The following is a 24,853-nucleotide window of genomic DNA, read 5'->3' on the forward strand; positions in this document are numbered from 1 at the left end:
CTGATTGCTTTGTTTGCATTTTTCTTACATTTGACATGTTAGCAAAGTAAACTTTTTATCTCTAGGTCTTTCATTTGTCGTCTTTTTTGGTGTTTTGCCTAAGTTTTTCCATATTTTTATTTTACTTGTCTGTGGAGGATTGCTATTAAGTTCTGCAGTTTTGGGTGAGGATAAGGAGTTTTGAGAATCCTGATTCTTAAACATGTTTGAGTGTAAGGAAAAAACTTTGCCTTGAAAAGTAGCTTCACTACCCAGACATCCAATTAATGCTAAGAAGCCTTTGCATTTAAAAAAAAAAAAAAAAGTCTTAAATCTTGTCTACATTTATAATTTTGTGATCCTCTGAGAAAACTAGTTTGAATAAAGACAGCAAACAGTCACTTAAAGCTAGATGCAAATCTTTGTAGAGAAGACTCTTCTTTCTCACCTTGTGCTATATTTTGCCGTATTTCCAATATTGTGTTTGACTTATTCTGTAGCTGGTAATTTCTTAAATTTATTCAATCAAGGTTTTTTTTTCCCCTTAGGTTCTTAAGTTTATATTTTTCGTCATATATTTCTTACATAATTATTAGAATGATTTTTTTTATATTACAAATATGTGAGATTACATAATTTTAATATATAAGTTAACAGTTACATATAATTCAGCAAATTATAGGATATAATATATGGGTTTTTTTTTCCTGTTCACTTATCTTTTTCTAATATGCTGTATTCAGTGTTTTTTCTTTCCGTTTTCTTACTCAATCCATACTTTATTCCTAGTTAGATATCTACTCATCACTTATTTAAATATATTTATTTTAACCTATTGTTTCTCAGTAACCATTTTTACTTTTAGAGCTCATTTTCTTCTGTTTTTCTAGTCATAATTTTAGTCTTATAAAGATTTTATACTTTGCTTTTTTGTTTGTTTGTTTAATGATTGTTGACTCAGTTATATTCTTTTTTGTCTTGGTCTTTGTTTTTTAGTGTTTTCCCTGAATGATCTTCATATTTCTATTTGACATAGGTTTTGTTGTTTTATTAACTATTTTCTCCCTAGCCCCCTTCCCTGTCTATTTCCTCCCTTTTTTTTGCCTCTTAAAAACAGGTTAGCTGTGAGAGACTTTCAAGGTGTATTATTAGCATTTTTTTTTTTTTTAGGGAAATAATGTTCATTATGCCAAAGTATCAAATGTATAAAATATATATTTATTTTTTTCTTCTGCTAAAATTTCTTTTCAAATTAATGGTTGTCAAAAAAAAAGGGGGCGAAACTTTGAAGAAATGAAACTCCCTTAGGTGAGTTTAAATTGTTGCTTTTGTAGCTAGCTGTGTTTTAATTTCTTCTGTAACTGATAGGATAACATTTGTTTTTAGGTTGTAGGTGTGATGAGGGATATCCCCTCCACTTTATATAAAACATCTGGCTAGTAATTCCAGTAGTAATTGGGAATCACTAGCCATTTTCCCTTTTAGTTTGCATCACATATTTTTCCAGAGTGATTTTTGGGTTTGATTTTGTTGAATATTCATATCTGTGTAGGTGAAGCAAATTATGATATTATTTTCTCATAAGGTCATGACTTTTTATTTTGAATTTCTTCAGGGATCCTTTGAAGTTACATATTCACTGTTTTCTTAGACATCTTTTGGACCTGGGAAGTCCATGATCTGATCAGGCTGAATAGATATTTTTGTAAACAAAGGAATAATTTGTTCAGCTCCATAAGGAAGCCTCAGGGGGAAAATTGGTCTCCAACAAAAGTCTTTTAAAAAGTAAAACTATGTTCAGTTAAATTAACTTTTATGACACATGAAGATTTGATTGTTTAGGGGCAGTCCATATCAATGTTAGTATAACACACCTTTGAATTTGCAAAACATTTTGTCTCGTCTGTTTTCTATAGCAACTCTTTAAGATAACCCTACATTTTTAACTTAATTTTATTCTTTTGAGATTGAGTCTCGCTCTGTTGGCCAGGCTGAAGTGCAGTGGCGCAATCTCAGCTTATTCCAACCTCCTCCTCCCAGGTTCAAGCCATTCTCCTGCCTCAGCCTCTCAAGTAGCTGAGACTGCAGGCATGCGCCACCACACCCGGCTAATTTTTGTATTTTTGGTAGAGACGGGGTTTCACCATGTTGGCCAGGCTGGTCTCAAACTCGTGATCTCAAGTGATCCACCCACCTCAGTCTCCCAAAGTGCTGGGATTACAGGTGTGAGCCACCACACTCAGCTGATCCTACTTTATTAATGAGGAAACTGAAGCTTAGAAAAGCAGTAACCAATGACATTATATCTCTGTTTTTGTGTGTATATGTATGCATGTACCTCAGATCTTATGCTTTTAACTTTATGTCACATTTATATAGCACCTTTTTGCCTTCTCTGTGAAATTCTTTATGTGTTAATGTGCCAGCTCTGTCCATTTGTTGATTTGGGAATAGCAGTTGTTTGAATTTTGCCTCAGTATTTGAACTCTAGAAACAATGAAACATGGTATGTTCTTTTCAAGTTTTTATATAGTGCCAGATACTTATGAGATCAGGTATTTAATTCCTTGAGAAAGTGTTGATAATTTTGGTCTCAAGCTGATTAAATTTTTTCTAAAATGAAATTTTGTTTTCAGAGCCCTTTGATTTTTTTGCAAAGTTAGCTTTTGCTTTTAGTTATATCCTTTCTAATTCATTCTCATTGTGGTCAAGAGAAAACTGCAATGAATTATCCCAAAGTAAATTTTACTATATATGTTACTCCATTCTTTTCTCCCCCAAAACTTCAACCCATTATTACTGGAATTTAGTCCAAAATACCTAACATAGCTTAGAAAGCACTCTATATAGTCCGCCCCCCTACCTTCTCAGTCTCTTCTCTTGACACTTGCCCTTTCTGTGCCTGTGTGCAAGTCAATCTTGACTTCTTTATGTTGCTTGAATGCTATGCTCTTTCCAGCCTCAGGCTATTGCACATGCTGTTTCCTCAACCTGGAATATGCTCTGCTGCCATCAGCATTCTGTGGCTGTTCATTTTTCAGGTCTTAGTTTAAATGTCAGTTTTTCAGAGAAGTTTTCCCAGACTCCTAGATATCCACCCCTCAGCCCCAATGTGTTTAGAACCCTTTTGCTATATATTTCAAGATTTCCCTATACCTTCTGTTTGATAACACTTAACATTGTTGTAAGTCCTTGTTTCATGTCTTTCTTCCCTGCTAGACTGCAATCTCCATGAGGGTAAGTACCATGTCTTTTCTTTTTCCCTTTTATATTCTCTAGCCCATATTTGGCTCATATAGGTGCTCTATAAATGTCTGTTGACTCAAAATTGAGTGATTAAAATGTTTGACATTAAAAAAACCCACCTAACTTAAAAAATGTTTATTTAAAAGAAAAATAAATTGTTATTAAAACAACTGTAAACATTTTAAAATATTTAAAACTGAAAACATTATGTCATTGTGTGTTTTCTACTTGAAGTAGCATCAGACTGGTTTCCAAGAAATAAAATAGGAGGAAGATTAAATACTATTCCTAATAATTATCATATCTACCCTTTTTATTAGTGCTCTTTATGTACTTGGTTCATGAAATTTTTTGCTTCTTGGAATCATCTTTTCCTTTCCTGTATTTTATTTCAGTTTAGGATTTGGGTTTTCCTTTTCAGACATTATTCGTCTTTATGGTATCTGCTAAATTTTAAAAACATAGTATGTTTCAAACAGGAGGTGCAACTAAACACCAAAATTGAATATCTAGAGATCTGGAAAGTAGCTGCTGTGCATACTGATTATTTTAGTTATAGTATTAAAGCAAAGAGAGAAGCTCTCATGGGTGCTGTGTTGCTCAGGTGACTATTTCCCCTTACTTTTCTATTCCCAATACCTGCCCTCCTTTTTTTGTAGACAAAAAGGTGACTACAGGATTATCTTTTTATATTGCAACCCAGTTCTTTGTACTTTAACTGAAATTGGGACTGTCATTCATTATAGTTACTATTAGGGTGATTTATTTGTCCTGTTTGTATGTTGGTTGGTTGCTACTTGCTGGTACAGTATGATGTAGAGACCAGATGGTACTGTAGAAGTAAACCAACCTGTGTTGAATAATTTCCCAGATTAACTCTGGCCCTCAAATTAGGAGTATTTGGTTGTCATTACTTCCTTGATACCCGTATTAGTAACAGGTCTTTCCATTGTGGCTCTATAGTGAATTAAACATTCCTTCTTATACGATTCCCTCCTAAATAAAATTGAACCTGAACTATCTTTGACATGTTTCTCTTTTAGTTTAAAAATTCAATGGGAAAGATTACACAAACAAAACTTACAAACAAAGTTGATGGCCTGCTTTGTAGTATTATCTTACAGCTTTCAAATCAAAACTGATGTGAATTATTTCTTTATAGCATATCATTTTTTCAGTCCATTTTCAAATACAAAATTGTCATTCTCTGTAGCATAATATACATTCATTCACTGTAATATGCTTAGGCATTAGTGTTTCTTTTTTATGATTAAATAAATTTAAATTCCTTGCATCTTTATCTCTAGGTTTATTTTTGTCAGTCTTTGAATTTAAGCTAATCTCTTTAGATATTTTAGAGTTTTCATACTGCTTTTTTGAATTCCTTGAGGTAGATTGAGTTATAAAAAATTAGAATGAACATATGCTCAATAGAGAAAGTTTAGAAAACAGAACAGCTCAAAAATTAATCAGTCTCACTTCTTATCTGCTATACATACTTTGGCATGTTTTCTTTCAGTCTTTCTTTTCTAATATTGATCTACATAGGCAGCATATGATAGTTAAGGGTACAGTCTTTGGCACCAGACTGCCTGAGTTCAAACCTCTGGTAAATTACATTTTATCCTTTGGTTTCCTTACTGGTAAGGAATATCTGCTTATTGGGAGTAATGGAAGTACCCACCTCAAAGGATTAGTGAGGATTAAATGAGAATATATGTAAAATACTTAGAATAGTGCCTGGAATGTAGTAAAACACTCAGTAAATACTAGCTGTTATTCTCTAAACTTGCTGCACATCGTTAAGAGTGTTCTGTAGCCTTTTTCCTCTCCTTGTTGTGTATTTGTATTGTGACATTTATACTCACATTATTAATTGCAGCAGATAAGACTTTTTTTTTTTTTAATCATCAGATTCTTGAAGTCCTAGTAAAAACCTCTCATAACTCTAAACCATGGTTGCTTTCCTCTTCCTTTATAGCCATTTTCTCAAGGGTTTGATGCCTGGCTTTAGCATAACTTCTGTTAGAAAATTATGATTAACAATTTTTTTTTTATTCTCATATTTCCTTTTCATTAAAACACTTTTGTGGATCTCTAAAATGAATAACATTTCAAGTAATTTTATGCCTTATTAAATACTTTATGCCACACAGTACATTTATCTGATAGAAATTCTGAAATCACCAACACCATATATATAGACAACTATTTGGACTTGTAATGAACTATTAACTTGGAAGGTCGTTTTTATAGACATTGCTCTCTGATGTCTAGTCATGAATATAGCATTATTTTCTTGGAAAATCTAATTATCATCTAAAATTGGAGATGGCATGTATGAGGGGTAAATCAGTTTGGAATTTGTTTTCATGTACTCTTAAGTTTTTATCAACATTTTTATAGTTCACTCAAGTTTAGTGTCATAGAGTTCCAAACTCTTGTTTTACAGTGATAGTTATTAATTGTAGTTGTAGAAAGCCAAAGCCTTTATTAATACAGATTTTGGAGATTAAAATGAAACCTGGTACTGATTATTTAGAAGTTACTCCCTTTTATATTTTAATTTAGGAATCATTTCTGTAGTCGTTAATTAGAAATTATAATTACTTTTGCATTTTATTTACAGAAAACCTGGGAGCTTTCCTTCTAAGTGTTTTCTTTAATTAGAATCACAGAATAAAACTAGTCAAGACCAGTCATGGTGGCTCACGCCTGTAATCCCAGCACTTCGGGAAGTTAAGGCAGGCAGATCACTTGAGGCTGGGAGTTCGAGACCAGCCTGACCAACATGGTGAAACCCCGTCTCTACTAAAAATACAAAAAAAATTAGGCATGGTGGTGCACACCTGTAATCCCAGCTACTCAGGAGGCTGAGGCATGAGAATCGCTTGAACCCAGGAGGTGGAGGCTGCAGAGATTGTGCCAGTATACGCCAGCCTGTACGACAGAGTGAGACTCTGTCTCAAAAAAAAAAGTAAAACTAGTCAAAAGAGGATAAAAAATGAATTAAGTAAAATTATTGAAAACCTTCTCGTAAAATACCGATGCTTCTTGTCTGAGTACCCCCAATTCTGCATCAGAAGAGGCCCAAATTTTACTGAGATACCTTCCGAGTTATTCTTGTGCCTCCTCACTTAGTTCTTCTACTGTAAAAAATTGGTTCTCCAGGTTTTACAATCTACAGCTACATGCTTTTCCTTGCATTTCATTAGGCTACCAGCAGGGCTCTGCTTTCATGAGTTGGCAGAAGTTGTAAGCACTGTTTTTGTGGTCCTCCATTTCTATTTAAGAGGGAACAGCTTTCCTACACTGGAGTAGGTATTATATAGCATATTATATTGTTATTAACAGTTAGAAAACAATAATAACAAAAAACACTAACCTTTGTATTTTCTTAATTCATAGTCATTTTCATTTTTTTCCAAGTCATCTTTTTTAACCATGGTTAATTTTGATCTTGGGTAATTTATTGCAGCTGTATCATATGTGCTTGTTCATTTTACATAGATCTTCGCAAAAGGAGAAAAAAGTCTGAACATTTTGTAGGGAGGTAATGGTATTTCTACTATACTACTTATTTGCAGGGATTTTTTTTTATCATGTATTTTTCTAGTGCCCTCAAAAATGTATTTACTAACGTTATTGCAGATACTCTTTTATGGCAGCTACCTTTTTCTTTCTTTGTGAACTTGGTTCCAATGATGTAGTGAGAGAAAATGAGGTAACTTTCTTATGTTTATCTTTTTAAAAAATCATCTGCATTGAAAACTTGGGCCCAACAACAGGAAGAAAGCACCATGTTCTAGATAGAAAGATGTCAGTTTGGTAGTAAAGTTAAATTTACATTTCCAACAAAAATTTTGTAACTTTCTGTTTATTTTCAAAACTAACAAATAATCAAGATACAACATTGTTAAGTGGACTTACAAGAGGAATACCCAAATATTAAAACATCATTGATTGTAAGATTAAAATTTTGGTATTGGCATATAAATAGACTGTCGGTCATGTCAGTGGCCCAGCACAGAAAAAAAAAAAAAATATATATATATATATATAACCATATATACGATAATGTAATCAGAATTTAATAGGAAAGAATTATTTAGTAAATGGAAAGGCTGGAACAAATATTCAGTTACTTGAGGAAGAAAAAATAATCTTTAGAGACTTCATAATAATTGTAGATAGATTAAAGAGTTAAGTGAGAAATCTAAACCACAAAAAAGTAAAAGAAAATGTAAGTAGATGTTTATTGTACTGTTGGGCCGAGTAGGAGGACTTCATAATAAAGCAGTAGAAGATATTAATAGAACTATGTAAAATTTGTGAAATTGTGGAGTGTCAAAGAACAGCATAATATGAAAGCCAGTTATATTGTGGTAAATGGAAATGTTTCTCTAATAATGTAACTGGAGAAATTAAAGTTTAGAAAGAGTAACTTGCTTAAAGTCTCCATAGTGACAAATTTGAACACAGGTCTGTCAGACTTAAAACCTCTCATTTCATTAAGGAATACAACATAGCTGTTAAAATGTTGTTTATGAGGTAAACCTTTGCAAAATTTTAAAAGTGATTGCTATAGACAATAGAATTATGGGTTTTTCTTCTTTCATTTATGTTCTTTTCTAAATTGAATATGCATTAGTATTATGATTGGATAAGTAAATCAGTTCTTGAAAAATAACTAGATGTGAAGTAAGAAGTGACTTGTGGGGGAATTTGACTTATTATCCTAGCACCTAAAGAAGTAATGGATGAGAACCCAAGGGCTGAATATGTGCATAGTTACATCTAATGTTTAAGAAGTTGTGGGCCTTTTGTTAATCTCTACTAATTGGTTTTGTAGACTTGAGCACATATACTTTATTTCAAAGACGGTTCTGAATGATTTGCTACAAATGACACTTTTCAGTATTTTGCTCCTTTTTTACTTCAGACTTTATTCAAATGGATAACAGTGATTTCTGGAATTTTTATTTCATTTATGCTCTATATTCAGAAAATTAGGTGAATACGTTCCCCCCTTATTTCCCAATTAAATTCATTTAGCAGGGCAGTTAAAATGAAGCACTATTTAGAGATATTTTGAATCTTGTAATCTGTGAGATAAATCTTCCTTTTTTTTTTTTTTTTATTCTTAAACCTAATTTGTTGTTGTTGTTTGAGACAGAGTCTTGCTCTGTTCCCCAGGCTGGAGTGCAGTGGCATGATCTCAACTCATGGCAACCTCTGTCTCCTGGGTTCAAGCTGTTCTCCTGCCTCAGCCTCCCATGTAGCTGGGATTACAGGCGCCTACTGCCACACCAGCTAATTTTTGTATTGTTAGTAGAGATGGGGTTTCACCATGTTGGCCAGGCTGGTCTCGAACTCCTGACTTCAAGTAATCTGCCCACCTCAGCCTCCCAAAGTGCTGAGATTACAGGTGTGAGTCACTGTACCCACTAAACCTAATTATTTTTATTAATATGTAATTTATTTGTTAATTCACCAACCTGTGTCGGCTCTTAGGCTAATCAGAGAATAAAATCCTGTCCGTGTGAAGTTTGTTATGTTGTAGTAGGAGGAGGCAGGAAATAAGCAATGAATATAATAATTAAAATGTCTGGTAATAAGTGATAGATGAAGAGCAAATATAAAGCTGTATAAAAGGGGATCAGGAGTTACGGGTGATGGCAGGGGCTGTGTTGCTATTTTCAGTGGGCTGGTTAGGTTAGACTTTATTCAGAAGGTAACAGACATCTGAGAAAAGACTTGAAAAGGGATAAGGGAATTAGCCATATGTGGAAAAAGACTTCATGAAGAAGGAACAGCCAGTGCAAAGACCCTAAGTTTGGAGCATGCCTGGTGTGTTGGAAGAACAGGAGATTGGAGTGGCTGGAGCAGGTCAAGGCGAGAAGTAGCAGGTAAGGTCAGAGATAATGGGAGATAAGTTTCTGCAGGGCCGTCTTAGGCTGATGTATCAGGAAGTTGGTGTTTATTCAGAATGAAATGAAGAGCATTGCAGTTTTGAACAGAGGAGCAATGTTTTAGTGCAACCGGTTAGGATGCTTTTGAAATCTTCCTAGAAGAGATTGCATTTGAACTGATCCTAGAGGATAAAAAAGAATTTGCCAAGTGAAAAAAGAATAGAGATTTGCTTTGGTAAGCTTTAAGAATAGTTTCTATCGCTATACTTATGAAAATAAATGTGCTTTTAAATGAAAGTCATATATGCTTCTTGATTTAAGGTTAAATTATAATGTCATATAAAGAATTTATCCTTTTGTGTCCCCTTATCTGTTTAACCATGCTCATTTTAAAAATTGGTGTTCTAGTTTAATAAAAGTTAAGGACTTCCAATAATCCAAGAGACATTTCCTTTTTACTCAAATTAATTGGTGTCTTATTAATTTCTTTAGAAAGTGAATAATTGCCATTGCCATTCTGCCATAAAACTATAAATTCAGTTGAACCATCTTGTATATCTTATTATTAAGGAAGATTTATTTATATACTTTTTTAATTTAAAAGGCTGTATACTCAGGTTTGAGAAATATAAGAGAATTTTTGTCTTTAAGGTACTTAAGATCTGATAGGAGAGATAAACATTTTCCAAATGGTATTATAAAAGAAAATGGGAGTTCATCGAATGTGAGTCCTAGCTCATTCTTCTATCTTTATAAAAATTATCTACCTATTTGATATGGTCAAGCCTTCCTCAAATTCAACCACTTCAGTTGTACAACTACTGAACTATACTTATATTTTCTCTTCTAAATCCTACAGTTAGAAAGTTTGAACCACCACCTTATTACCTGGGAATCTACGTATGTTCTTTCTGTATGTCTTACCTTTTAGTGCTGTTACACAAGTTTGTAAATGTTTGAGACCAGGACTCTGCTAAGTACCTTTTCCTTCAGAATATAGTCATAGCATAGATAGCCAATAGTTAATTGGTAGCTAAGCATTACAAAGGGTAGTGTGGAATATAGTTTTAGCTATAAATGTTTCACCTAATGTGATTCTGGAAAATGTTGCTTGAAAATATGACTGTAAAGTAACTTTGAAAAGGTTATTCTTTTTTTTTCAATTGGCTTCCAAAATGAAAATAGATTTAATCCCAGTTTAGTTCAAAGATTCAGTAAAACCTGTGTTTAAGAAGCAGTAACATTCTTTTTTAAGAGAAGTAGTTTTTGCTTGTAAAAGACTTTATCATCTCCGATTTTTAGATGGTCTTTATAACAAATTTATCTTAAAAATTCTGACCTATATACTAATGCTTAATCATCATTGAGAAATGGGTCTTGATATATTATTTCCAACAATGATATTTTCACACTTGAACACTGTTAGTTTCCTAAAATTCGACATTTTGGAAATTTTGGATAGAGGGAATTAAAGTACATCTTGGTAATACTATCAGTGTTTATGTGGCATGTCATCTCTTTCTTACAACAGACAGCTGAGTCTGAGATGTGAGTGATCTTTGGTGTTTGGATAAGATGATTTTAGTTCTCATTTGGCAGGAAAATTGATGTCTGTGGTTTTTGTGTGATTCTTGCATTAAATAAGTTTGGAGCCAAAGCATCGGAGGATGTCTTTTACCAGGCCATTCCTGGGCATGAAGAAAATGTATCTGGGGGCTAAGCTATGATTGAAACTTATTGAGTCTCTGTTAAATTGTTATATAACCAACTTAAGCCTAAATATGCTAATTCACAACTGTCAAACCTTGTCTTAGAAATTCCCAAGTGTTGGGGTAGATTGTTGCATAGAACTTACGTGCTAACAGCAAGAGAAATAGTGTATCAGAATATAAGATTGTTGCTGTGATGAAAGAACATAAGCATAGTGTAATTATTCTTTGAAATATTATTGCTTAGGAACCTGTAAAGGCTATATATCTCCTCACCAGGCCCAAATATTTTTGGGGGGTTTGGGGTGGGGGCAGCGGGGGTGTGGAGTGGCTGGAAATATAGTGTGAGCCAGACATTTATTGGATGTGAATAATATAATCAATACTGAGATTCTTCATAATACAACCAATATATTTATTTTTATCAACTTTAGGGCATAATTACTGGGCTCTGTACCTTGGTTAAGTAGTATTTTATATATATATTTAGTTTTCTTTAGGGCTAAATTCAAGCGAGAAACCCTAGTGCTAATTACCCAATGTAGATGGCAGTCACTGTTAGAAAAAAAAAAAAAAAAAGCCTGTATTAGAAGATCATCTGTAGGTTAATAATGTGCCTGCAGATCAGTCAACATATATTTATTGAGCACCTTCTTTGTCCATAAGTTACCGTTATAGAAAATAAGTACAGTAGTAATTTAGATGGAAGAGGACATTTTCAGCTGGAGTCAATGTATCAAGCTTTGGGACAGAAGATAAACTTCAGTCAGATCTTGAATGATGATTAGAATGAATGAGTTGAAAGGGAGAACTAAGGGAGAGCTAATAGATTGCAGAGAAGGAATCATTATACAGGTGTTTGGCAAGATTCCCAGTTTAATTATTATTTTTTAATAATTCAAATGACATATTCCTTTGTCTTCACTTGTTATAAAGATGTTTTTAAATGTCATTCTGCATGTCAGATTTCGAGTGTTCAAGTGTTACTGGTTTGTGAAAAGTACACTGGGTTCCAGTTTTAAGTGCCTTTGTAAGAAAAACTATTTCATAGACAGCTTTTAAGGAAATAACATATAAATGCTTTAGGGTTTTAAAGAGCACTAGCCAGAGAGTAAATAAATCCGAGCTTTAATCCTAGCTTCATGCCTTACTTTGTGATTTTTGGACAGGTCATTTAACTTACAAATTAAGTTATAAAGTGAGAATGATAGTGCCTGACTTATTTCAGATGAAACAATGTTTTTATTCATTACTTTAAAGACTTTTAGCGAGAAGCCATATATATCAGAAAGCATCTGTATTTTTACCTGCACATGACAAATTGGAATATGTGAATTCTTAAAAGGTGATTATTTAAGAAAATTAATTTCCAGATTACATTTATTTTCCTTTTTCTTGGTAGCGGATACTCTGTTTTCAAGGAAGCTGAATGGGAAATACAGACTTGAGCGACTTGTTCCAACTGCAGTGTATCAGCACATGAAAATGCATAAACGAATTCTTGGACACTTGTCATCTGTGTACTGTGTAACTTTTGATCGAACTGGCAGACGGATATTTACTGTAAGTAATTGTTAAAGTATTATTTATATTCATATATGTAATTGAGGAAATATTGCTTATAGATGAACTTGAAGTAAAACCTTGGTTTTTTTCTTTTAATAGGAAACCGGAAATTCAGGGTGGTTTCACTTACTCTAACAGAAGAGTTTAGTTAAATTTGGACTTTATCCAAATTCAGAAAGTTTCTAAATGACATGTTGCAGCACACTCACAGTTATTATATGGTTGTACATCATGAATAAGTATGGTTCTCAACATATATCAAATACAGTTTGACATCTTGCAAAATGTCATAAAATAATTTTAATTTTAAACTAAGGACATTTCCTAAGTATGTTGAGAGATTATTAAATGTGCCTTTTTATAATTGTATGAGATTATTGAAGATACCTTTTTATGTTATCTGTAGAAAATCACTTGCTTGTCTATGAGAAATTTCCCTTAAAATAGTGATTTTAAAAAAGCTAAAAAATTCTGAGCATATCTAATACTCTTATTACCTGTTATTCTTAACCGTTCATTCTTCAAAATATCTGACGTTTTGTTTAAAGAGCCTCTTTGGGTTTATTTATTTGTTATTGTTTCTTGTAACCTGTTGAATGGAGAAAAGCAAAGCTTTTGAGCTTTAAGTGAGAAAATTACTTTGGGAAATACTTTATTTCAGGTGCCTTAACATTTGCGTTCATTAAGTGTAATACTACACTATTATGATGATATTTATTATTAAACACTACCCTGTGGGCTGAAGGTATGCATTCATTCACAAGGTTTTTAATTTCTTTTGAAATAAGAAAATTTGAAATGGAAGTTAAATGGAAATTTTCCTGTCTTTGAAGAGAGCAGCTGTGAATTTTACGTAGTTATGACAATTATAGATTCCTCTTTTTAGTAAATTTGCTTGTAAACTGAGACCTATTTATACCTACTACTTCTCCTCTATCCATACACCCAGTCATCTGTAAAACAGCTAAATAGCAGGATGTAGGAATGCATTTTTGTACCTTTCTTTTCCCTTGGCTCTAATCTACCTCAGGCATTTGCACATCACTTCTTATATCAGTATTTTCCCTTTTTTTGTATCAAGTATTATTTTCAGAGTGGAAAATAGGCATCTCTATATTTGCTGAAGTGCCTGACATACCTACAATAGTAATTTGCTCTCAAATAGTAATTGAAAATTAATTTAGCCATTCAAGTTTGATATGGTTGTATTCAAATTCACCTCGCAAAAACTTAAAGTAAATTTGGTTTTTCTAATGTTTGAAAGAATTCTTTCAAAAACAGTAATAAATTAAAATAATGAAAAAGGAGCATTATATTGTGTTTGTATTACATTTTGGTTAGTATAAAGTTATGCCATTGTAAAGAACCTTGTAGGAATTCTTTCTTTAAAAATGATAGGGATTGTAAGCATTTGTTTATCATATTTTACGAAGCATTTTACATGTTTTGATATTAATTAGACATATAATCTCCTGGAATTTTTTTAGGGAGAATGCAGTGAAATAGTGTGCTTTTTGCTATCTCATGAGTCTGGTAGGTACAGACTTGGAAGAGCTTTTTGAACCAGGGTTCAGCATACTGCTGCCTGCGTGTCAAACCCAGTTTGTCACTTGTTCTTATAAATGCAATTTTATTGAAACACAGGCATGTTCAGTTGTTTATATATTGTCTGTGGTTGCCTGTGCACTACAACAGCAGAGTTGAGTAGTTTTGACTGAGAACATATGGCCTGCAAAGCCTAAAATATTTATCCGGCTCTGTACAGAAAAAAATTGCTATCCTTTTCTAGACATTTGATTCTTTCTTTTAAGGGCATGTGATTTAGAGAACAGGAATAATATGCGAAGAGGAAGCTGTTTTTTGGTTATTTCTTTAGTTGAAAGCACATCAATTAAGGGAAGAAAAGTAGCACTGTACTATTTTATATGGTCTTACCAAAAGTCTAAAGATGTTTATTTTTTAAGAATGTGATAGAATTTGTTAATTGTGCTAAATTCAGTCTCATTTGTAATTTTTTACTGGTGGTTTGCAGTTATAGATTTCAGAATGTTACCTTATAATAAGAAATACGAAGATATGAGGGCACTGTTTTTTAAAAAAATTCTTGTATTTTTATTATTTTCACTTCAAGTGGTGGTAGGATACACATATGTTCACTATTCATATTACTTGTTAATAAAGTGGGCGCTGAGTGTGTTTTGCATTTCACTCGGCACAGACTAGACAGTAACTAGTCCTTTGGAAATCAGTTTTGAAAATAGATAGAATCAGCCTTTAAGATAGTAGATCATGATTGACCAGTGAAACACTCCTGTGAGAGAACATACTGTTATTATTTTTGGAGATAACAATTTGGTAATGGACCAACCAGTATTTCCTTTTTATATAATTGGTATTTTAAGACCTTGCAGATTTATTTCTAAGATATTTGTGTGTGTATATATATTTGAAAGCTTTTTCCAAGGGATTAATTCTCTTGAGTCCTTTCTGAACAGGCACAGCTGGAGGCATACAGTACTGTGGTTAAAAGCATCAGCTTTGAAATCAGAGGGCTTTTAGTCACAGCTTTACCACTTCTACTAGTGAAACTTTGACAGATTACCTCATCTCTTTAATCTCCAGTTTTCTCATCTCCTAAAGAGAGAGGGGAGTAGATGATAATACTACCAACCACATAGGATTTTTGTGGGATTACATGAAATAATGCATAGAATTAGTACTGAACAAAATAGTAAGCAGTCATTAGGGTTTTCCTGCTGCTACTTATAGATTTAAGTAAGTTTTATCTTTTATTTTTTATCCAAATAAAATCTTATTTATAAATGGTATACAAGAATTAAAAAGGAAATCATTGTAATTGATAATGAAATTCTGTATTAGGAAAATGTATCATTATTTTGTAAGACAGTATTTTAAGAATGGGTGCTTTCCCAGTTATTTTAATGAGAAAAACCCAAGGAGGGAAATAGCATAATTACCAAGTCAGATTTTGTTCCCTAATTCTCTTTTAGCCTTTTAATGTTTTTTACTTGGTTTTAAAATCATTTCCTTAAGTGACATTTAACAGAGAAAAGCAGAGTTAATGAATTTTCACAACTAAGGCACTCAAAAGTACATGGAACACCATATAAAAAGCAGAGTTCCCCCCTTTTCAGAAACATAAAATGTCTCTCTGATTCTAATTAATATGGTATAATAAAGAAAATGAGTTTATGCATTCCTTTAATGAACTTCAGAGTTTTATGAACCAGCCACTGTTTTAAGCAGTTGGGATATAGAATTGAAAGTAGTATTTGTTCTTGGAGAGTTCACAGATGGTAAATAAACAATATTGTTATAATGTGATAAAACCTTGACAAGGTATACGAGATACTGAGATACCATAGGAGATAGATACCTAATCCAGCCTTGTGGTAGGAGATGGTAAGGGAAATTTACTAGAGAAGTAACAGCTTGATAATTTAGGAGTTGAATTGGATATTGCAGACTTAGGGAAAGGCATTTACAGACTTTGGGAGAATGTAACATGCAATTGTGCATTAATGGATATGGCATAGAATAAATATGGCTCATCATAAAGAACTAGAGATATTGGTGTGGTACAAAATCAAGATACTTTTGTGACCTGCTAAATAGTGGGTTTCTTTTCTGAAGGCAGTGGAGAGCTAATGATTGATTTGGTTAGAAGAGTGAGTAGAATTTTTCTTTTCATTGAATCCTTTGGCATTATTGTAGAAGATGGATTCAAACTAACTCTATATACATAGAAATTGGCAAAAAGTTTCTGGCAATGATCTATAAAAGAAATCAGGGATTAAACAGTCACAGTGGGATGGAATTGACAGATTAAAAATAGGATTTGTAAGACTCGAGAGACTGATTTGTATGTAGGGAGTGAGATGGAAGAGTATAGGATGACATATTTTTAACTTCTGTGATTTAGAAAGTCCTGCCATTTACTGTGGTAGGAATTTAAGGGGAAAAGTTTGTGAAGGTGAAACATGTTGACTTTGAGATATCTATGTGGAAAGTCAAATAGAAATTCCCAGTAGGCAGTGGGAACTCAGAGATTTAGGTTAGAATATTTAGTTTAGGAATCATTCAGCTTGGAAAATGGAATACATTATCTTGTATATATCTAACGTAAGAAGGCTGAAACTTCAGCTTTTAAAGCAGACAAAAGAAGAGTCAATAATTGAGACCGAGAAGCTGCCTGAGAGGCTAGGGGAAAAAAAAAGAAGTATGGTGTCGTAGAAGCCAGGAGATGAGAATTTCATGAAAGGCAGAAACCTAAAGTAAGATTAGTACTGAAAAATATCCTTTGGGTTTGTCAAGGTAATTGTTGACTGCTATGGTCTGAATGTTTCTGTCCCCTCAAAATTAGTATGTTGAAACCTAATTCCCAATGTGGTAGTATTAAGAGGTGAGGGCTTTAGGAGATGAGGCCTCAAGAATGGAGCCCTTGTGAATGGGATTAGTGGCCTTACAAAAGAGGCTCAAGGGAGCCATGTGAAGACACAGCTAGAAGGCACTATCTTTGATGCACAAAAAGAGCCTTTACCAGACACCACATCTACTGGCACTTTGGCCTTGGCCTTCCCAGCCTCCAGAACTGTGAGTAATAACTTTCTGTTTACAAATTAACAAGTGTCTAAGGTATTTTGTTATAGCAGCTCCAACAGACTAAGACCAAAAAATGTTCTGTTTTAGCACTGGGGATAGGAATGAAATTGCAGTGCACTGAAGAGGGAATGGGAATTGAAAAACTTAATACACTTAATATAAACTAAACTTTCAAAAACTTGACAATTAAAAGATACTTTAGTCTGTATTCTGAATGTGGAGTACTGCCACTTAACTTTGTGCTTCTAATACATTGTATTTTCCTATTACATTGCAATGACAGATGTCTGTTTTCCTATTAAGTTGTGAGCTTTGTCTTTGCCTTTGTTATTGTTATTTTTTTAGATCTGTAGTGCCTTGCAGAATATCTGATGTATACAGGAGGCATACCACAGATGATGAATGAATCAAGCAATTTGAGATATAAAAATGACTAATGTCCATTCTTGCAGAAAACTTAGCATTTGTTAGGGGAAATATATATAAATATCTGTAAGAAAAGTTCCTCTCTGCTACTGTACTTCAATTACACTGATCTCTTGTACTTCAGACTTGGAAAGCCCATTTGTGGCTTAAAGTCTTTGTATTTGGACTTTGCCTGGGATCCCCTTCTCCGAAGTATTCATGTGGCTGATTGTTACTATTTTTTTAAATTAGCAGATAGAGGCCAGTAGAAGATCTTAGTTTGAAGATCTTGCAATATATCCCCCAAAGATACTAATCAATTACAGAGCAAACATTGCAAATTTACAGGGGAAAAACCTTGAAAATACTAATGTAACCATGTTAACTTTACTAGCTCTGGGATGTGTTGACATTGTGTTCTCAGAAGTGATGCACTGAGAAAAACACAGCTCCTTGTTTGTGGGATTCCTGTAAAAGATAATATGACCTGGATCTGGTCAGGAAGAAACATTGACAGACCTAGGTTTTGGGTCATCCTGCAGGTTGTAAGGCCTGTATTCTTTATAACCTGCTGAGGACATGAAAGAGAAAGCCTGAGAAAGTATTCCAAATTGAAGGAGCCTGATGAGACATGCCAATTAAATATAATATATATGGTTTGTGGGCCAAAAAGGAAAAGAGAACATTGTTGACAAAATTTGAATAGGGCCTGTAGATTTGGATGTTATCAGTATTGTTATTGGTAGTGTTACCGGTATTGATTTCCCAACTTATATAGGGAAATATCCTTGTTTTAGAAAAATATACACTGCGATATTTAGAGGTAATGGGGTATAAAGTCAGCAGCCTTGCTTTTTTTTTTTTTTGAGATAGGAGTCTTGCTCTGTCGCCTAGGCTGGAGTGCAGTGGCGCCATCTCGACTCACTTGCAAGCTCCACCTCCCAGGTTCATGCCATTCTCCTGCCTCAGCCTCCCGAGTAGCTGGGATTACAGGTGCCCACCACCACACCCGGCTAATTTTTTGTATTTTTAGTAGAGACAGGGTTTCACCACGTTAGCCAGGATGGTCTTGGTATCCTGACCTCATGATCCACCTGCCTCGGCCTCCCAAAGTGCTGGGATTACTGGCCTGAGCCACCGCGCCTGGCCCAGCCTTGCTTTTAAATGGTTCAGAAAAAAGATTAATGGTAATGGAGTTATGTGTGTATGTTATATGGAGAGAGAGGGAGGGAAGAAAGGTAGTAATGGAGATATGGGAAACATTTGTACTGTTCTTGAAACTTTTGCATGTTTGAAATTCAAAATTATTTTAAGTGCATAGGAGGTTGTGTAGAAGCAATAGCATTTAGCATGTCTGATAATAATGGAAAAGAGGCAGAGTATGGTAACTTAGAGGACAATAAATTGTAGGAAAACTAGATTGAGGAAGAAACTACTAAGATAGCAAATTTGAAGATATGAGAGGAGATTATTGATATGTACTGATTTTTAAGGAGGTGGGATGTATACAGTAGCAGTGTGGACTTTTTAGAAAGGTAATTATTAGGTCCACAATTAACAGTTTCTACTTTTCAATATGAAATGTTCTATCTGGCGAGAGTCTTATTTATGAAATGGGACTGGATTCTAGAAATCAGTGGTAAAGCTTGGCAATAGAAGAGTATTGAATAGAGACAGGAAAAATGATTGCTAATTATGCTTAGCCTACCCAGTAAATAGAAGATTCATGAATTCGTAGTGTTGTGGAATTAGTATGCTTATATTCCTTACCGTAATGTTTCTTGGCATCCTGGTAGCAGTATCAGAGCAAGCGATGGTTAGATTGACACCGGGTTGGTCATTGGTGGTATAGATGAATAAGGGTCAAGAATGAAATCAGACATGTGTTGAAATGTTTGACCCTGAGGTTTAGGCTGATTTGTAAGGGAAATGAAACACAGGTCTGATAGATTGGTAAGAAAGAAAATAAATGACCTAGAAAAAAATTGAACCAAATTTAAATTGTACGCAATTTTTAGTTTTGCTAGAAAAACAGGTTACTTTTTAGCTTGAATAGGAAAATGAAATTGTAGTAAATATGACAATATAGACATTTTTGGCATTTATTTTTACTGCTTATTCTAATGGCAATAAGAGATGAGATCTCTGACTCAAAAGCTGTAAAGTAGCCTCAAGAGAAATTAAAATTCTCCTTGTTGACTCTGCCAGATAACAGTAGGTTTTCAAGGAATGTCAAATTCTCTAAGATATTTTTAGTTAAAAAATCACATAATTTCTTCTATTTTCATGTCAAAGTAGTAATCTTTGTATAATTAATGCCTGTCTTTTAGGTACACAGGTCAATATTTTAATTTTAAGGTTTCTCAGGTTATCTGAACAGAAGTAAACTGTTTCCCAATGTATACAGTTTTCTGCTTGTGTTATTGAGCAGAGGGGGCTTGCTGCCCAGTGTGTTAGAAGCCAGTACTATGACACTGGGTTTTTGAGAAAAGAAAAGCTTTATATTGAAAGTCAACTCCCAAGAAGACTCAGGGGTCAAGCTCAAATCTGTCTCCTCATGCTGGTTTCAAGGCAGTATTTTTATTAGAGGTTCAGTAGGGGTGAATTCTGAGAATAGTAGGTGTTTGGTGGAAGGAAAGGGGAGGTCTGGAATGTCCTTGGGCATGCACAGTTATCTCATTATGCTGCTTCATGGGTCACATGTGCAAATTCTAGGGTAGTTAGTATGAAATGTGGTAGATAGTCAGGCTATGATGTCAGCAAGCTTGTTCTGTGCAGACTCCAGTTGGCCATCTTGGTTCCAACTGATTTCAGCCAGTTCTTCTATCTCATAAGTAGAGGGAGTTTCAGCATTTGGACAAGTTGTTTCTTAGTTGCCATCGTGCACACTCAAAGAATGTTAGTCATTCAGTGTTAGTGTTAGTCATTGATTTCTTTAACTCTTTGGGGCGTGACTTCACTTAGAGAAAATTCAACCATTCCTTGTCATTTATGCTGCTTCCTTTAAATTACTTCATTACTGAACAGAATTGTCCTCTCTAATTGTCTACCTCATAGTTTTGCAACATCTGGGCCTAAATTGACTTCTTGGCCTTGCATAGAAAGGCCTGTATTTCATTTATATAGTCAGAGTATCTGTAAATAAGACATACCAGAAAGACCTCTATCAAGTTGTTCTGAAACTTAGCTTTTCTTTAAATAAATAAATAGTTCAATTAGGCCTTTTGAAGCTTAACCTCTGGAAACTCATTAAATTATTAAAATTTGGGGGCATAGACTTTAGGTGCTGTTTGGTTTCTGCATCGAATTGAAGTGATTCATGGCCCTGTGTCTGAAGTTGTTTGAAGTTTTCATGGCAGTACGTAGGCCATTTTTTTTTGGATTTTGAGGAGAATTTTAATACCAAAGTGCCTAACAGTAGAAAGCCACATCACAAAGACCTGTGGAACTTTTCTTCGTGAGAACATTAAAGTCAAATGTGTTACTAGACATTGCCTAGGCTTTATGAAAAATGCTAATACAGACATACCCTGTTTCATTGTGCCTTTGTTGCATTTTGCAAATACTGTATTTTTAACAAATTGTATGTTTGTGAAAACCCTGAGTAAAGCAAGTCTGTCAGCACCATTTTTCTAACAACATATGCTCGAGTCTTGTCTCTTTCACATTTCGATACTTCTCACAGTATTTCAAGCTTTTTCATTATAACCGTTATGGTGATCTATAATCTCTGATGTTCCTATTGTAAGTCATTTTAGGGTGCCACGAACTGCACCCTTACAAGATGGCGAACTTAATGAATGTTGCATGTGTTCTGATTGCTCCACCAACTGGCCCTTCCCCATTTTTCTCTTCTCAGGCCTGCCTATTGAAATTAATCCAATTAATAACCCTACAATGGCCTGTTAGTGTTCAAGTGAGAGGAAGAGTCTCAGGTCTCTCACTTTAATCAAAAGCTAGAAAAGATTAAGGCGAGTGAGGAATGCATGTTGAAAGAGTTAGCCAAGTTGTGAATGTAAAGGAAAAGTTCTTGAAGGAAATTAAACTTGCTACTCCAGTGAGCATACAAATGATGAGAAAGTTAAAGAGCTCATTGTTGATGTGGAGGAAGTTTAAGTGGTCTGTATAGGAGATCAAAACTAGCCACAATACTCTTTTAAGCTAAAGGCTAATCCAAAGCCAGACCCTAACTCCTAATTCTGTGAAGGCTGAGAGATGAGGAAGCTACAGAAGAAAAGTTGGAGCTAGCAGAGGTTGGCTCATGAGGTTTAAGGAAAAAAGCCATCTCCATAACATAAAAGTGCAAGGTGAAGCAGCAAGTGCTGATGAAGTAGTTGTCGCAAATTATCCAAAAGATCTAGCTAAGATCATTGAAGAAAGTTGCTACACTAAACAATAGATTCTCAATTACAGGTGAAACAGCTATGTATTGGAAAAATACATCATCTAGGACTTTCATAATTAGAGAGAAGTCAATGCCTGGCTTGAAAACTTCAAAAAGCAGGCTGACTCTTTTGTTCAGGGCTGATGCAGCTAGTGACTTGAAGTTGAAACCAGTGTCCATTTACCATTTTTTACATTCTAGGGCCATAAGAATTATGCTAAACTACTTTGCTTGTGCTCTGTAAAGGGAACAACAAAGTCTGGATGACAGCATATCTTTTTATAGCGTGGTTTACTGAATATTTTAAGCCCACTGTTGATACCTACTGCTCAGAAAAAAAAAGATTCCTTTCAAGATACTACTGTTCATTTACAAGATGCCTGGTCACCCAAGAACTCTGATGGAAATTTACAAGGTGGTTAGTGTTGTTTTTATGCTTGCTGACAATACATTTATTCTGCAGCCTGTGGATCAAGGAGTAATTCTGATTTTCAAGTCTTATTTAAGAAATACATTTCATATGGCTATAGCTGTCATGGATAGTAATTCATTTGATGGATCTGGCCAAAGTACATCAAAAACCTCCTGTTTCACCTGTAATTGAGAATCGATTATTGTCGCCATTCTAGATGCCATTAAGAACATTCGTGATTCTTGGGAGGAGGTCAGAATGTCAACATTAACGGGAGTTTGGAAGAAGTTGATTGCATCCCCTGTGGATGACTTTCAGGGGTTCAAGACTTCAGTGGAGGAAGTTAACTGCAATAGCAAGAGAACTAAAATTAGTAGTGGAGCCTGAAGGTCTGACTGAATTGCTGCAATCTTGATTAAACTTAAATGGGGGAGGAGTTGCTTCTTATGGATGAGCAAAGAAAGTAGTTTCTTGAGATGGAATTTACTCTTGGTCAAGATGCTGTGAACATTGTTGAAATGAAAACAAAGGATGTGGATTATTACATGAACTCAGTTGGTAAAGCAGTGGCTTGATTTGAGAGGGCTGACTCCAATTTTGAAATAAGTTCTACTGTGGGTAAAATGCTGTCAGATAGCATTCCATGCTTCAGAGAACTCTTGTGAAAGGAAGAGTCCAATGGATGCAGCAGACTTCATTGTTGTCTTATTTTAAGAAGTTACACCTACCCCAACCTTCAGCAACTCCACCCTGATCAGCCAACAGCTGTCAACATCAAGATAAAGCCCTCCACCAGCAAAAATATTACTACTTGCTGAAGTTTCAGATAATTAGCATTTTTTAGCAATAAAGTATTTTTAAGTTAATGTACGCCCATTTTTTAAGACATAAGGCTATTATTGCACACTTGATACACTGCAGCATAATGTAAATGTAACTCTTACATGCACTTAGAAACCAAAAAATTTGTGTGATTTGCTTTGTTGGAATACTTGCTTAATTGTGGTGGTCTGGAACTGAGCCTGCGGTGTCTAGGAAGTATGACTATATTTGTTTTTATTTGAGTCTTGCCTCTGAAACTTTTTATTTTGAAGAATGTTGAAGTTTTTAAAGGGATTTACAAAATCAGAACTTTTTTTGGATATACAGAAAAAATACTAATTGCTTGTAGTAAGAAATCCAGCTGCATGCTGAAGGGAAAAGTAATTGGTACCATTACCTCCATACTGTAAAAGTACTAGAAGAAATAACAGTGGTTACAGAGTAAATGTCTGATGCTGTTTTCTTCCTTCATCCTAAAGTGCAGAAGTGTGTTGACTGTTTTTAAGGCACATTTCTTTATCATAATATGTGTGGTTTTCAGGTGTGGCAGTAGACTAAGCTAATTTTAGAGTACTTGAAGCCAAATTCTTAGGATTGGAAAAATGTAAATTTTGTTTAATTCCCTCCCTTTCTCAACACACTTTCTTATAAATAATATCTATGCTGTTGTGTTTTCAAGTATAGCGATGTACTCTTTTAGCCTCCTTGGCTTCATCCTTTGATGACGATTGTCTTGACTTAAAAAAAACCCTGTAAATTTGGTGCCTCATTTTGTTTTGGGATTTAAATAAGCTAAAGGCTATACAGATTTTCTTGAGATTTTTCCAGCTTATGCTAAGTTTGATATAAACAAATGATAATATTAATGAGCACTCTTTTGCAGTAATTATGACCATTTTATATTATTGAAAAATGAGGCTTGGTGTGGTGGCTCATGCCTATAATCCCAGCACTTTGGAAAGATGAGGCAGACGGATCACTTGAGGTCAGGAGTTTGAGATCAACCTGACCAACATGGTGAAACCCTGTCTACTAAAAATATAAAAATTAGCTGGGTGTGGTGGCGGACGCCTGTAATTCCAGCTGTTCGGGAGGCTGAGGCAGGAGAATCTCTTGGACCTGGGCTGTGGAGGTTGCAGTGAGCCGAGATTGCACTACAGTACTCCAGCCTGGGCGACAGAGGAAGACTTCGTCTCAAAAAAACAAAACAACAAAAAAAAGAAAAATGAAACAAGTGATTTACTACTCTCTTATCTTTGTGATTAAACAGTAGCATAATAATTTGATTTTAAAATGAATCATAAAAAACAATTTTAAATTTTGTACCCACCCCATGGATTTCTTTAAACCTGTTCATAGTTTTCTAGATAAAAATCTACACTAAGTGGTCTCTCTTGGCAATCTCATCTGCTGTCATTGTTTTGAATACTATGGTATAAACTGGTAACAGCCAGATCTCTATCTCTAACCTAAGCCTCTTCTTGTAGCTTCAGATCTATTACTCACATAGACACTAGCAGGATCTGGCTAAAATACTATAGTGACCATGTCTTGTCTGCTTACAGATTGTCTAGTGACTACCTCAGCAGGTTAAATACAAATTCGTAACAGGCATGTAAAACTCAATTATCATTCTTACGTAAAACATTTCCAGCTTAATCACTTATTTTCACTTACACTTTGTACTTTCAAGTTTTCTTACTTTGCCAATTCCTAGCCCGAGCAGCAATCCCCAGCAACATTGAGATGTTACTGAAAAGAAATGACTGCTTAGTTTTCCCCTGGGTATTGGAGC

At 34.4% G+C, this 24,853-nt stretch overlaps 1 protein-coding gene across 2 annotated transcripts in view; it reads left to right on the top strand.

The window, feature by feature from the left end:
• The window catches only part of PHIP (pleckstrin homology domain interacting protein), a 139,859-nt gene that overhangs the window by 23,599 nt on the left and 91,407 nt on the right, over nucleotides 1-24,853 (top strand). For both annotated transcript variants that reach the window (XM_032152804.2, XM_032152794.2), the window contains exon 7: nucleotides 12,249-12,409. In XM_032152804.2, the coding sequence (XP_032008695.1) occupies nucleotides 12,249-12,409 (161 nt within the window). The remainder of the gene's footprint in view (nucleotides 1-12,248; nucleotides 12,410-24,853) is intronic.

The sequence above is a fragment of the Hylobates moloch genome, unplaced genomic scaffold (genome assembly GCF_009828535.3).
Source record: "Hylobates moloch isolate HMO894 unplaced genomic scaffold, HMol_V3 SCAFFOLD_2, whole genome shotgun sequence".
NCBI classification, from domain to species: Eukaryota; Metazoa; Chordata; class Mammalia; order Primates; family Hylobatidae; genus Hylobates; species Hylobates moloch.